Source organism: Microcebus murinus, chromosome 7 (genome assembly GCF_040939455.1).
Source record: "Microcebus murinus isolate Inina chromosome 7, M.murinus_Inina_mat1.0, whole genome shotgun sequence".
Lineage (NCBI taxonomy): Eukaryota > Metazoa > Chordata > Mammalia > Primates > Cheirogaleidae > Microcebus > Microcebus murinus.
In genome coordinates, this window is record NC_134110.1 from 25,476,389 (window position 1) to 25,489,746 (window position 13,358).

The window sequence follows — 13,358 nt, forward strand, 5'->3', positions numbered from 1 at the left end:
TAGGTGTGGGGGCTGGGCACAGGCAGCTAGAGGACAGAGCTGCTGGCTGACCACAGTGTGTACCCACAGGACTACGAGCTCCAGCTGGTCACATACAAGGTGCAGCTTGAGCCTGTGGCTTCCCCAGCCAAGAAGCCCAAGGTCCAGTCTGGGTCAGAAAGCGTCATCCAAGAGGTAGGGTGGGAGTAGGCTCAGCCTGGCCTGATGAGGGACTGGGTGGGCCCTGTGGGGGTATGGCTCTCAGCAGGGCTGACCCTGGCTGCACTCTCCACACCCCCAGTATGTAGACCTGCGCACACGCTACAGCGAGCTGACCACGCTCACTAGCCAATACATCAAGTTCATCAGTGAGACTCTGCGGCGCATGGAGGAGGAGGAGGTATGATCAGGTTGGGTGGGTCTGGGTAGGGGTGGGGAGGGTCTTGCCGCCTGCCCCCGTAAATGCAGCTAGGGGAGCTGTCTGAGACCATTTACTGCAGCCACCTCACTCCCCTCCTGCCTGGTGCTATCCAGCACCTTTTGCTCCCCAGCACGGCCCACCCCAGGCTGCCCCCCTTGGCCTGGCGCTGCACTGCTCTCCCTATGGTAGCTGGCGAGTCCTTTCTCCTCTGTTTTGGCGAGTGTCCTTTTCTAGCATCCCACTGGCTCTCGTGTGTGTTCTTCCTGGGGCTTCTGTGTTGGTCTCCATACTTGGCCCTGGCCCTTTGCGCTGGGAAGAGTCAGTGGTGGGGTGTTATGTCGTGGGTGCTGGGAAGCGGTGCCCACTTGTTCAGTTCCTTTCTGCCTCTCAGCTGTCCCTGCGGTTTGGGCTACCTGTGGCCCTGTCTCCTCTCTGCTCGGAGCTGCCGGCTGGAAAGTCCCTCTTGTGAGCTGGCTCAGGGCTGTACTGCTGTCTCCACTCTGGCCACCCTGCCCTGCCCCAGCCCACCCCACTGGGCTTCGGGAATGGCCCCTGACTGGAGAGAGGGGCCCTGCGGTGGGAACCAGGCCCACTGGCCTCTGGCAGAGCTCAGGCGGGGCTGTGTGGTGGGCGCAGCTCACAGACCCTACGAGGCTCCTGCTTTGCTCTCTCTTTCTCCCTCCATCCGTTTGTCTCCGTCGCCTCTCTGCGGGGAAGAGGGGAGGACACCTAGGCCTCCTTCCCCAGGCTGGTGAGCACGGTGGGGCCAGCTGCGCTCGCTTCCTGAGTGCCCTGGGCGGGTGCACGCTGTCTCCTTGGCCGGGCTGGGACCTCTGTCCTCTCTGATCCCCCTGCATCGCGCTGTCCAAGTGAACTGTGGTAGTGCTGTGTCCTGTGAGCACCTGGCACCTGCCCCATGCTCACGCTCTCTCTGGTTCTCTTCCTCTCTCTGCCGCGGCCTCAGAGGCTGGCTGAGCAGCAGCGGGCAGAGGAGCGGGAGCGGCTGGCCGAGGTGGAGGCTGCGCTGGAGAAGCAGCGGCAGCTGGCCGAGGCACACGCCCAGGCAAAGGCGCAGGCAGAGCAGGAGGCACAGGAGCTGCAGCAGCGCATGCAGGAGGAGGTGGTGCGGCGGGAGGAAGCAGCGGTGGACGCGCAGCAGCAGAAGCGCAGCATCCAGGAAGAGCTGCAGCATCTGCGGCAGAGCTCGGAGGCAGAGATCCAGGCCAAGGCCCAGCAGGTGGAGGCGGCTGAACGTAGCCAGCTGCGCATCGAGGAGGAAATCCGCATTGTGCGCCTGCAGCTGGAGGCAACTGAGCGCCAGCGCAGTGGGGCGGAGGGGGAGCTGCAAGCGCTGCGCGCGCGGGCAGAGGAAGCTGAGGCGCAGAAGCGGCAGGCACAGGAGGAGGCTGAGCGCTTGCGGAAGCAGGTGCAGGACGAGAGCCAACGCAAGCGACAGGCGGAGGCAGAGCTGGCCTTGCGCGTGAAGGCTGAGGCTGAGGCAGCTCGCGAGAAGCAGCGGGCCCTGCAGGCACTGGAGGAGCTGCGGCTGCAGGCTGAGGAGGCAGAGCGGCGGCTCCGGCAAGCCGAGGCAGAGCGGGCACGCCAGGTACAGGTGGCCCTAGAGACAGCCCAGCGCAGTGCAGAGGTGGAGCTACAGAGCAAGCGCGCCTCCTTCGCAGAGAAGACAGCGCAGCTGGAGCGCACTCTGCAGGAGGAACACGTGGCAGTGGCACAGCTGCGGGAGGAGGCTGAGCGGCGGGCACAGCAGCAGGCAGAGGCAGAGCGTGCCCGTGAGAAGGCAGAGCGTGAACTGGAGCGCTGGCAGCTGAAGGCCAATGAGGCGCTAAGGCTGCGGCTGCAGGCAGAAGAGGTGGCGCAGCAGAAGAGCCTGGCACAGGCTGAGGCTGAAAAGCAGAAGGAGGAAGCAGAGCGTGAGGCACGGCGACGCGGGAAGGCAGAGGAGCAGGCCGTACGCCAGCGGGAGCTGGCGGAGCAGGAGCTGGAGAAGCAGCGGCAGCTGGCAGAGGGCACCGCACAGCAGCGCCTGGCTGCGGAGCAGGAGCTGATCCGGCTGCGGGCTGAGACAGAGCAGGGGGAGCAGCAGCGACAGCTGTTGGAGGAAGAGCTTGCCCGGCTGCAGCGCGAGGTGGCCGCAGCCACACAGAAGCGCCAGGAGTTGGAAGCCGAGCTGGCCAAGGTGCGGGCTGAGATGGAGGTGCTGCTGGCCAGCAAGGCACGGGCCGAGGAGGAGTCGCGCTCCACCAGCGAGAAATCCAAGCAGAGACTGGAGGCCGAGGCCAGCCGGTTCCGTGAGCTGGCCGAAGAGGCCGCCCGCCTGCGTGCCCTGGCGGAGGAGGCCAAGCGGCAGCGGCAGCTGGCTGAGGAGGATGCAGCACGGCAGCGGGCCGAAGCAGAGCGTGTGCTTGCTGAGAAGCTGGCTGCCATCAGTGAGGCCACGCGGCTTAAGACAGAGGCGGAGATTGCGCTCAAGGAGAAGGAGGCTGAGAATGAGCGCCTGCGACGGCTGGCAGAAGATGAGGCCTTCCAGCGGCGGCGGCTAGAGGAGCAGGCAGCACAGCACAAGGCTGACATAGAGGAGCGCCTGGCCCAGCTGCGTAAGGCATCGGAGAGTGAGCTGGAGCGGCAGAAGGGGTTGGTGGAGGACACACTGCGGCAGCGGCGGCAGGTAGAGGAAGAGATCCTGGCACTGAAGGCAAGCTTTGAGAAGGCAGCCGCCGGCAAGGCAGAGTTAGAGCTAGAGCTGGGGCGCATTCGCAGCAACGCTGAAGACACGCTGCGCAGCAAGGAGCAGGCCGAGATGGAGGCTGCACGGCAGCGGCAGTTGGCAGCTGAGGAGGAACAACGGCGCCGTGAGGCAGAGGAACGCGTGCAGAAGAGCCTGGCAGCTGAAGAGGAAGCTGCACGGCAACGCAGGGCAGCACTGGAGGAAGTCGAGCGGCTCAAAGCCAAGGTAGAAGAGGCACGGCGCCTGCGGGAGCGAGCAGAACAAGAGTCAGCCCGGCAGCTGCAGCTAGCCCAGGAAGCTGCTCAGAAGCGGCTGCAGGCAGAGGAGAAGGCGCATGCTTTCGCAGTGCAGCAGAAGGAGGAGGAGCTGCAACAGACACTGCAGCAGGAACAGAGCATGCTGGAGCGGCTGCGTGGTGAGGCTGAGGCAGCACGGCGAGCAGCCGAGGAGGCAGAAGCGGCACGGGAGCAGGCCGAGCGCGAGGCGGCACAGTCCCGGCGGCAGGTGGAAGAGGCTGAGCGGCTAAAGCAGTCAGCAGAGGAGCAGGCACAGGCCCGGGCGCAAGCACAAGCTGCTGCAGAGAAACTGCGCAAGGAGGCTGAGCAAGAGGCGGCTCGGCGGGCACAGGCAGAACAGGCGGCCTTGAGGCAGAAGCAAGCAGCTGATGCAGAGATGGAGAAGCATAAGAAATTTTCTGAGCAGACGCTGCGACAGAAGGCACAGGTGGAGCAGGAGTTGACGACGTTGCGGCTGCAGCTGGAGGAGACCGACCACCAGAAGAGCCTCCTGGACGAGGAGCTACAGCGGCTGAAGGCGGAGGCAACAGAGGCTGCTCGCCAGCGCAGCCAGGTGGAGGAGGAGCTCTTCTCTGTGCGCATACAGATGGAGGAGCTGGGCAAGCTCAAGGCTCGCATTGAGGCGGAGAACCGCGCACTCATCTTGCGTGACAAGGACAACACACAGCGCTTCCTGCAGGAGGAGGCTGAGAAGATGAAGCAGGTGGCAGAGGAGGCTGCACGGCTGAGCATAGCAGCACAGGAGGCAGCACGGCTACGGCAGTTGGCAGAGGAAGACCTGGCACAACAGCGGACCTTGGCCGAGAAGATGCTCAAGGAGAAGATGCAGGCGGTACAGGAGGCCACACGGCTCAAAGCTGAGGCTGAGTTGCTGCAGCAACAAAAAGAACTGGCGCAGGAGCAGGCCCGGCGGCTGCAGGAGGACAAGGAGCAAATGGCACAGCAGCTGGCGCAGGAGACGCAGGGTTTCCAGCGGACACTAGAGGCAGAGCGGCAGCGGCAGCTGGAGATGAGCGCTGAGGCTGAGCGCCTCAAGCTGCGTGTGGCTGAGATGAGCCGGGCCCAGGCCCGTGCTGAGGAGGACGCCCAGCGCTTCCGGAAGCAGGCAGAAGAGATTGGTGAGAAGCTGCACCGCACAGAGCTCGCCACGCAGGAGAAGGTGACGCTGGTGCAGACCCTTGAGATTCAGCGGCAGCAGAGCGACCATGATGCTGAACGCCTGCGGGAGGCCATCGCTGAGCTGGAGCGTGAGAAGGAGAAGCTCAAGCAGGAGGCCAAATTGCTGCAGCTCAAGTCCGAAGAGGTACCAGCCCTCTATCCACGCAGTGGGTGGGCCCTGGGGATCTACTCTGGGGTGGGGTGGCAGGTGCTCCCGGGCCGGTGGTCCCTGACTTCTAACTCCCTTTCCTATAGATGCAGATGGTGCAGCAGGAGCAGCTGTTGCAGGAAACACAGGCCCTGCAGCAGAGTTTTGTCTCTGAGAAAGACAGCCTGCTGCAGCGTGAGCGCTTCATCGAGCAAGAGAAGGCCAAGCTGGAGCAGCTCTTCCAGGACGAGGTGGCCAAGGCACAGCAGCTGCGTGAGGAGCAGCAGCGGCAACAGCAGCAGATGGAGCAGGAGCGGCAGCAGCTGGTGGCCAGCATGGAGGAGGCACGGCGGCGGCAGCGTGAGGCGGAGGAAGGCGTGCGGCACCAGCAGGAAGAGCTACATCGGCTGGAGCAGCAGCGGCGGCAACAGGAGAAGCTGCTGGCTGAGGAGAACCAGAGGCTGCGTGAGCGCCTGCAGCGCCTGGAAGAGGAGCATCGGGCTGCACTGGCACACTCCGAGGAAGTCGCCGCTTCACAGGCAGCTACCTCAAAGGCACTGCCCAATGGCCGAGATGCTCCTGATGGTCCGGCTGCGGAGGTGGAGGCTGAGCACACCTTCGATGGCCTGCGGCGGAAGGTGCCAGCCCAGCGGCTGCAGGAGGCAGGCATCCTGAGCACGGACGAGTTGCAGCGCCTGGTGCAGGGCCACACCACAGTGGCCGAGCTTGCACGGCGGGAAGACGTGCACCAGTACCTGCAGGGCCGCAGCAGCATCGCAGGGCTGCTGCTAAAGCCCACCAACGAGAAGCTGAGTGTCTACACAGCCCTGCAGAGGCAGCTGCTGAGCCCCGGCACAGCCCTCATCCTGCTTGAGGCCCAGGCAGCCTCAGGTTTCCTGCTGGACCCTGTGCGAAACCGGCGGATGACCGTCAACGAGGCTGTGAAAGAGGGTGTCGTGGGCCCTGAGCTACACCACAAGCTGCTATCGGCCGAGCGTGCTGTCACTGGCTATAAAGACCCCTACACTGGGGAGCAGATCTCCCTCTTCCAGGCCATGAAGAAGGACCTCATCGTGCGCGACCACGGCATCCGCCTGCTGGAGGCCCAGATCGCCACGGGTGGCATCATTGACCCCGTGCACAGCCACCGTCTGCCCGTGGACGTGGCCTACCAGCTCGGCTACTTTGACGAGGAGATGAACCGCGTCCTGGCGGACCCAAGCGACGACACCAAGGGCTTCTTCGACCCCAACACACACGAGAATCTCACCTACCTGCAGCTGCTAGAGCGCTGCGTGGAAGACCCCGAGACGGGCCTGCGCCTCCTGCCACTCACAGATAAGGCTGCCAAGGGCAGGGAGCTGGTCTACACGGACTCGGAGGCCCGGGACGTCTTCGAGAAGGCCACTGTGTCTGCACCGTTCGGCAAGTTCCAGGGCAAGACTGTGACCATCTGGGAGCTCATCAACTCAGAGTACTTCACAGCAGAGCAGCGGCGGGACCTGCTGCGGCAGTTTCGCACGGGCCGAATCACAGTGGAGAAGGTCATCAAGATTGTCATCACAGTGCTGGAGGAGCAGGAGCAGAAGGGTCAGCTCTACTTCGAGGGCCTGCGCACCCTGGTGCCTGCTACCGAGCTACTGGAGAGCAGGGTCATTGACCATGACCTCTACCACCATCTACAGCGGGGCGAGCGCTCAGTGCGAGAGGTGGCTGAGATGGACGCCGTGCGGCAGGCTTTACGGGGTGCCAACGTCATTGCGGGCATATGGCTAGAGGAGGCAGGGCAGAAGCTGAGCATCTATGAGACCCTAAAGAAAGACCTGCTGCAGCCAGACGTGGCTGTGGCCCTGCTAGAGGCCCAGGCTGGCACTGGGCACATCATTGATCCTGCCACTAGTGCCCGGCTGACCGTGGATGAGGCAGTGCGTGCTGGCCTGGTAGGCCCTGAGCTGCATGAGAAGCTGCTGTCAGCTGAGAAGGCTGTGACGGGCTACAGGGACCCCTACACAGGACAGAGCGTCTCCCTATTCCAGGCCCTGAGGAAGGGCCTCATCCCCCGGGAGCAGGGCCTACGCCTACTGGATGCCCAGTTATCCACAGGGGGCATCGTGGACCCCAGCAGGAGCCACCGCGTTCCGCTGGATGTTGCCTATGCCCGGGGCTACCTGGATGAGGAGACCAGCAGGGCCCTGTCAGCACCCAAGGACGATGCCAAGGCCTACCGTGACCCCAGCACACAGGAGCCGGTCACGTATGGCCAGCTCCAACAGCGGTGCCGGCCCGACCAGCTGACTGGGCTGAAGCTGCTGTCACTCTCAGAGAAGGCTGCCCGGGACCAGAAGGAGGAGCTCTACTCCGAGCTCCAGGCCCGTGAGACCTTTGAGAAGACGACGGTCGAGGTCCCTGTGGGTGGCTTCAAGGGTAAAACTGTGACCATCTGGGAGCTTATCAGCTCTGAGTACTTCACAGCAGAGCAGCGGCAGGAGCTGCTGCGGCAGTTCCGCACGGGCAAGGTCACTGTGGAGAAGGTCATCAAGATCATCATCACCATCGTAGAGGAAGTGGAGACCCTGCGGCAGGAGAGGCTGTCCTTCAGCGGTCTCCGTGCTCCCGTACCAGCAAGTGAGCTCCTGGCTGCCAGGGTCCTCAGCAGAGCCCAGTTCGAGCAGCTCAAGGATGGCAAGACATCCGTCAAGGACCTCTCAGAGCTGGGCTCCGTGCGGACGCTGCTGCAGGGCAGTGGCTGCCTCGCTGGCATCTACCTGGAAGACTCCAAGGAGAAGGTGACCATCTATGAGGCCATGCGCCGGGGCCTGCTCAGACCCAGCACGGCCACACTGCTGCTTGAGGCACAGGCAGCCACCGGCTTTCTGCTGGACCCCGTACGGAACCAGCGCCTGTATGTCAATGAGGCTGTGAAGGCTGGTGTTGTGGGCCCTGAGCTGCACGAGAAGCTTTTGTCAGCTGAGAAGGCCGTCACCGGCTACAAGGACCCCTACTCAGGCTCCACCATCTCCCTCTTTCAGGCCATGAAGAAGGGCCTGGTCCTCAGGGACCACGGCATCCGCCTGCTGGAGGCCCAGATCGCCACGGGTGGCATCATCGACCCTGTGCACAGCCACCGCCTGCCCGTGGACGTGGCCTACCAGCGTGGCTACTTTGATGAGGAGATGAACCGCATCCTAGCAGACCCGAGCGATGACACCAAGGGCTTCTTCGACCCCAACACGCATGAGAACCTCACATACCTGCAGCTGCTGGAGCGCTGCGTGGAAGACCCTGAGACAGGTCTGCGCCTCTTGCCGCTAAAAGGGGCGGAGAAGGCCGAGGTGCTGGAGACCACACAGGTGTACACAGAGGAGGAGACACGGAAGGCGTTTGAGGAGACACAGATCGACATCCCTGGTGGTGGTGACCATGGAGGCTCTACCATGACTCTGTGGGAGGTGATGCAGTCAGACCTGATACCTGAGGAGCAGCGGGCCCGACTGATGGCTGACTTCCAGGCTGGCCGGGTAACCAAGGAGCGCATGATCATTATCATCATCGAGATCATAGAGAAGACAGAGATCGTGCGCCAGCAGAACCTGGCCTCCTACGATTATGTGCGCCGCCGCCTCACTGCCGAGGACCTGTATGAGGCCCGGGTCATCTCCCTTGAGACCTACAACCTGCTCCGGGAGGGCACCAAGAGTCTCCGTGAGGCCCTCGAGGCGGAGTCCGCCTGGCGTTACCTCTATGGCACGGGCTGTGTGGCTGGTGTCTACCTGCCTGGTTCCAGGCAGACGATGACCATCTACCAGGCCCTCAAGAAGGGGTTGCTGAGTGCTGAGGTGGCGCGCTTGCTGTTGGAGGCACAGGCAGCCACGGGCTTCCTGCTGGATCCCGTGAAGGGTGAGCGGCTAACCGTGGATGAGGCTGTTCGGAAGGGCCTGGTGGGCCCTGAGCTACACGACCGGTTGCTCTGGGCTGAGCGGGCAGTTACTGGCTACCGAGATCCGTACACCGAGCAGACCATCTCGCTCTTCCAGGCCATGAAGAAGGAGCTGATCCCTGCTGAGGAGGCCCTGCGGCTCCTGGATGCCCAACTGGCCACAGGTGGCATTGTGGACCCTCGCCTGGGCTTCCACCTCCCACTAGAGGTGGCTTACCAACGAGGCTACCTCAACAAGGACACGCACGACCAGCTGTCAGAGCCTAGCGATGTGCGCAGCTATGTGGACCCCTCTACTGACGAGCGCCTCAGCTATACGCAGCTGCTCAGGCGGTGCCGCCGCGATGAGAACAGTGGCCAGCTGCTCCTGCCACTCTCAGATGCCCGTAAGCTGACCTTCCGAGGTCTGCGCAAGCAGATCACTGTAGAGGAGTTGGTGCGCTCACAGGTCATGGACGAGGCCACAGCGCTGCAGCTGCAGGAGGGCCTGGCCTCCATCGAGGAGGTCACCAAGAACCTGCAGAAGTTCCTCGAGGGCACCAGCAGCATTGCTGGTGTCTTTGTCGACGCCACCAAAGAGCGGCTGTCAGTGTACCAAGCCATGAAGAAAAGCATTATTCGCCCTGGCACAGCCTTTGAGCTCCTAGAGGCACAGGCGGCCACCGGCTACGTCATCGACCCCATCAAGGGACTCAAGCTAACTGTGGAGGAAGCCGTGCGCATGGGCATTGTGGGCCCCGAGTTCAAGGACAAGTTGCTGTCGGCTGAGCGCGCTGTCACTGGCTACAAGGACCCCTATTCTGGGAAACTCATCTCCCTCTTCCAAGCCATGAAGAAGGGCCTGATCCTAAAGGACCACGGCATCCGCCTGCTGGAGGCCCAGATCGCCACGGGCGGCATCATCGACCCTGAGGAGAGCCACCGGCTGCCTGTGGAGGTGGCCTACAAGCGTGGCCTCTTTGACGAGGAGATGAATGAGATCCTGACTGACCCCTCAGATGACACCAAGGGCTTCTTTGACCCCAACACAGAGGAGAATCTCACCTACCTGCAACTGATGGAGCGCTGCATCACTGACCCCCAGACGGGCCTGCGCCTCCTGCCATTGAAGGAGAAGAAGCGGGAACGGAAGACGTCCTCCAAGTCCTCGGTGCGCAAACGCCGTGTGGTGATCGTGGACCCCGAGACGGGCAAAGAGATGTCAGTGTATGAGGCCTACCGTAAGGGCCTGATCGATCACCAGACGTACCTGGAGCTGTCTGAGCAGGAGTGCGAGTGGGAGGAGATCACCATCTCTTCCTCGGATGGTGTGGTCAAGTCCATGATTATCGATCGCCGCTCTGGCCGCCAGTATGACATCGATGAAGCCATTGCCAAGAACCTCATCGACCGCTCGGCGCTGGACCAGTACCGCGCTGGCACGCTCTCCATCACTGAGTTTGCAGACATGCTCTCAGGCAATGCCAGTGGCTTCCGCTCCCGCTCCTCCTCAGTGGGCTCTTCCTCCTCCTACCCCAGCAGCCCTGCCATTGCCAGGACCCCGCTGGCCTCCTGGTCCGACCCCACTGAGGAGACGGGCCCAGTAGCTGGCATTCTGGACACAGAGACCCTGGAGAAGGTGTCCATAACGGAGGCCATGCACCGTAACCTGGTTGACAACATCACAGGCCAGCGGCTGCTGGAGGCACAGGCCTGCACCGGGGGCATCATTGACCCCAGCACCGGCGAGCGCTACCCTGTCACTGAGGCTGTCAACAAGGGCCTGGTGGACCGCATCATGGTGGATCGCATCAACCTGGCCCAGAAGGCTTTTTGTGGCTTTGAGGACCCACGCACCAAGACCAAGATGTCAGCCGCCCAGGCCCTAAAGAAAGGTTGGCTGTACTACGAGGCAGGCCAGCGCTTCCTGGAGGTGCAGTACCTGACGGGTGGCCTGATCGAGCCTGACACACCAGGTCGCGTGCCTCTCGACGAGGCCCTGCAGCGTGGTACTGTGGATGCCCGCACAGTCCAGAAGCTTCGTGATGTTGGCGCCTACTCCAAGTACCTCACCTGCCCCAAGACCAAGCTCAAGATCTCCTACAAGGATGCACTGGACCGCAGCATGGTGGAGGAGGGCACGGGGCTGCGGCTGCTGGAGGCTGCTGCCCAGTCCAGCAAGGGCTACTATAGCCCCTACAGCGTCAGCGGCTCTGGCTCCACTGCCGGCTCCCGCACCGGCTCCCGCACCGGCTCCCGGGCTGGTTCCCGCCGTGGCAGCTTCGACGCTACTGGCTCTGGCTTCTCCATGACCTTCTCTTCCTCCTCCTACTCCTCCTCAGGCTATGGCCGCCGCTATGCCTCAGGGCCCTCGTCCTCCCTTGGGGGGCCCGAGTCTGCAGTGGCCTGAGCCCCTGCCTGCACCCTGCCCTCGCGCTCTGCATGTGGCCAGGCTCCCCGCCGAGGCCCTGGGGTCTTTTTTTAATGTTAAATGTGTCTTCCTCCCAAGCGGTGCCTAAAGTTTAACCAAAAAGACCAGACTAACATATTAATATATATATCTGCTGTCCAAACAGCCTGTATCTTGGGGTACAGGGTTGGCCCAGCCCCACTGACCACCTCACCCTCGTGGGTCTCCCCACTCCCTTCTACCTGCCACTCATCACAGCCAGGTGCCTTGGAGGGTCCAGAGCTGGGCCCTAGCCCACCCCTCCTGTCTCCCCAGGGAGGGTTCTGTCTGGGTGAGACCTCCAGCCCCATAAAGTGGTCCACTGGATGCCCACCTGCCAGTTCTAGCTGCTGAGGGCAACTGGTGCCAGTCCCATACACAGAGGGCCCTTGGCCAGCATTTTCTTCCCAGTGTTTCCAGGACTGGCCTGCTCACTCAGTAGGCCTTGCTGGGGAGGGAGGGGGTCCTGGGCCAGCCATCTTTTCCTGCCTGCTCAGAGAAGCCCCTTCCCCATAGGAAGATGAGGAGCCAGCTGGCCCAGGCTGGGCTCCAGCCTGGTCCCGTCCCCTCCCAGCTCCTGCAGCGCCATCTGAGCTCTGCCTTTTAGCTCATCCCCCACCCCCACAAACTCCCGAGACCCCTAGCCTCTGGCTTCAGCCTTCCAGCCTCAGCTCCCCTAGTAAGTGCCTTTTGTGTCTGCCCTCGAACCCCAGACCCCAAGGACCCAGATCCAAGGTGGGAGACCGATGTTCCGGCTGGGCATGGCCTAGGGTTCTATAGACCTGTCCTCTCTATGGACCCTGTGGAACCCTACCCTGGGGGCATGTCTACCTATCTCCCAGGGAGCCCTAGCCCCACATCATGTGGCCAAGGGATGCTGCTGGGCTGTCTGCACTGACCCCCCCAGTGCCATCCAGCCCTGGCCTTGGTGGCTTCTACCCCTGCCTCCACCCTCTGAGCTTTGCATGTTCCACTAACCCAGGCAGGCAGCAGGTGGAGGTGCCAGGCTGCCGGCTGCCTCTGTGAGGGCAGAACACTAACCTGACCATGGGTGGGGGCTCTGCAGCCCCCACCCCACAATAAAAGCAATTCCAACCTTCCTGTGGATCCTACCTCTTGTATCTTTGTCCCGGTGTTGTGCATGTGTCTGGGGTCCACAGATGCTGTTGTCCTGGGCTCCAGGGTCTGAGCCCAGCCACCACGTCGTGCCTCAGTGAAGTGGGGACAGAGGGGCCTCAGGACAGAGGGGCCTCAGTGAAGATGTTAGCCTGAGGCCAGATGTCTGCGGGTAGCTGCTGGAAGACAGACTGCGAGGAGGGCAGGGTAGAGGCCAGGCAGGATGGGGCTACCCCAGGATGTCCACCCCATCACCCTGCCCTGTCCCTGTGCTAGACACATGGTTGGCACTTTAGGTGCCCATCTTTGTTCATCTGAGCTGGAGGTCTGACATACTCTCATGTCAGTCATTGGCTGTGGCCTGTGGGGGCAGCCCCCCAGACAAGGGGGAGAGAATTAATGGCTAATAATTACTTTACAAATATATGAAAACCATGAATAATTATATACAAGAAGCACACTAAAATCCAAGTATGGCAAATAAAGCATCTGTAATCAAAACACAATGTAGCAAAATTGCCGAAAAACCAAAGACACAAAAATTTTAAAGCAGCCAGAGAGAAAAGACAGATTGCCTACTAAAGGATCCTGTTTAGACTGACAGCAGATGTTGCATTAGCAAAAATGGAAGCTGCTCAGAGTGTGTCCCGTAGATGAGGAGCTTGGGCATCACCCTGGAACTTTTGGAAATGCAGAATCTCGAAGCCCACCACAGACCCACTGAATCAGAACTTGCATTTTAACGAGATCCCATGTTAATGTTATTTTAAAACAAAATTTTAACTTTAATATTTGTAGAAAAATGAGGATAGTATACAGTTATCATATACTACTTACCTAGTGTCTCCTATTAACATAGTAATATAAATTTGTCACAATTAATGAACCAATACATTATTAAATAAAATTTACATTTTATTCATATTTATTATTTTTACCTCATGTTCTCCTGTCTTAGAATCTCATCCAGGCTCTCATATTACATTCAATCATCATATCACCTTAGGCTTCTCTTGACTGTAGCAGTTTCTCAGGCTTTAATTGTTCTTGATGAACTTGACAGTTTTGCATAATGGTCAGGAATTTTCCCACATTAATGTTTGAGAAACATGATGCTAAATTTATGCCA

The 13,358-nt window shown here is 61.1% G+C and overlaps 1 protein-coding gene across 28 annotated transcripts in view; it reads left to right on the top strand.

The window, feature by feature from the left end:
• PLEC (plectin) overlaps positions 1 to 12,212 on the top strand; it is a 60,322-nt gene extending 48,110 nt beyond the window's left edge. For 27 of the 28 annotated variants that reach the window (XM_012760043.3, XM_012760042.3, XM_076004935.1 and 24 more), the window contains 4 exons: positions 70 to 174; positions 281 to 379; positions 1,365 to 4,745; positions 4,856 to 12,212. In XM_012760043.3, the coding sequence (XP_012615497.1) occupies positions 70 to 174; positions 281 to 379; positions 1,365 to 4,745; positions 4,856 to 11,074 (9,804 nt within the window). In that variant the 3' untranslated portion in view covers positions 11,075 to 12,212. The remainder of the gene's footprint in view (positions 1 to 69; positions 175 to 280; positions 380 to 1,364; positions 4,746 to 4,855) is intronic. The other variant, XM_076004940.1, reaches the window with a different exon arrangement.
• The last annotated feature ends 1,146 nt before the right edge of the window (positions 12,213 to 13,358 follow it).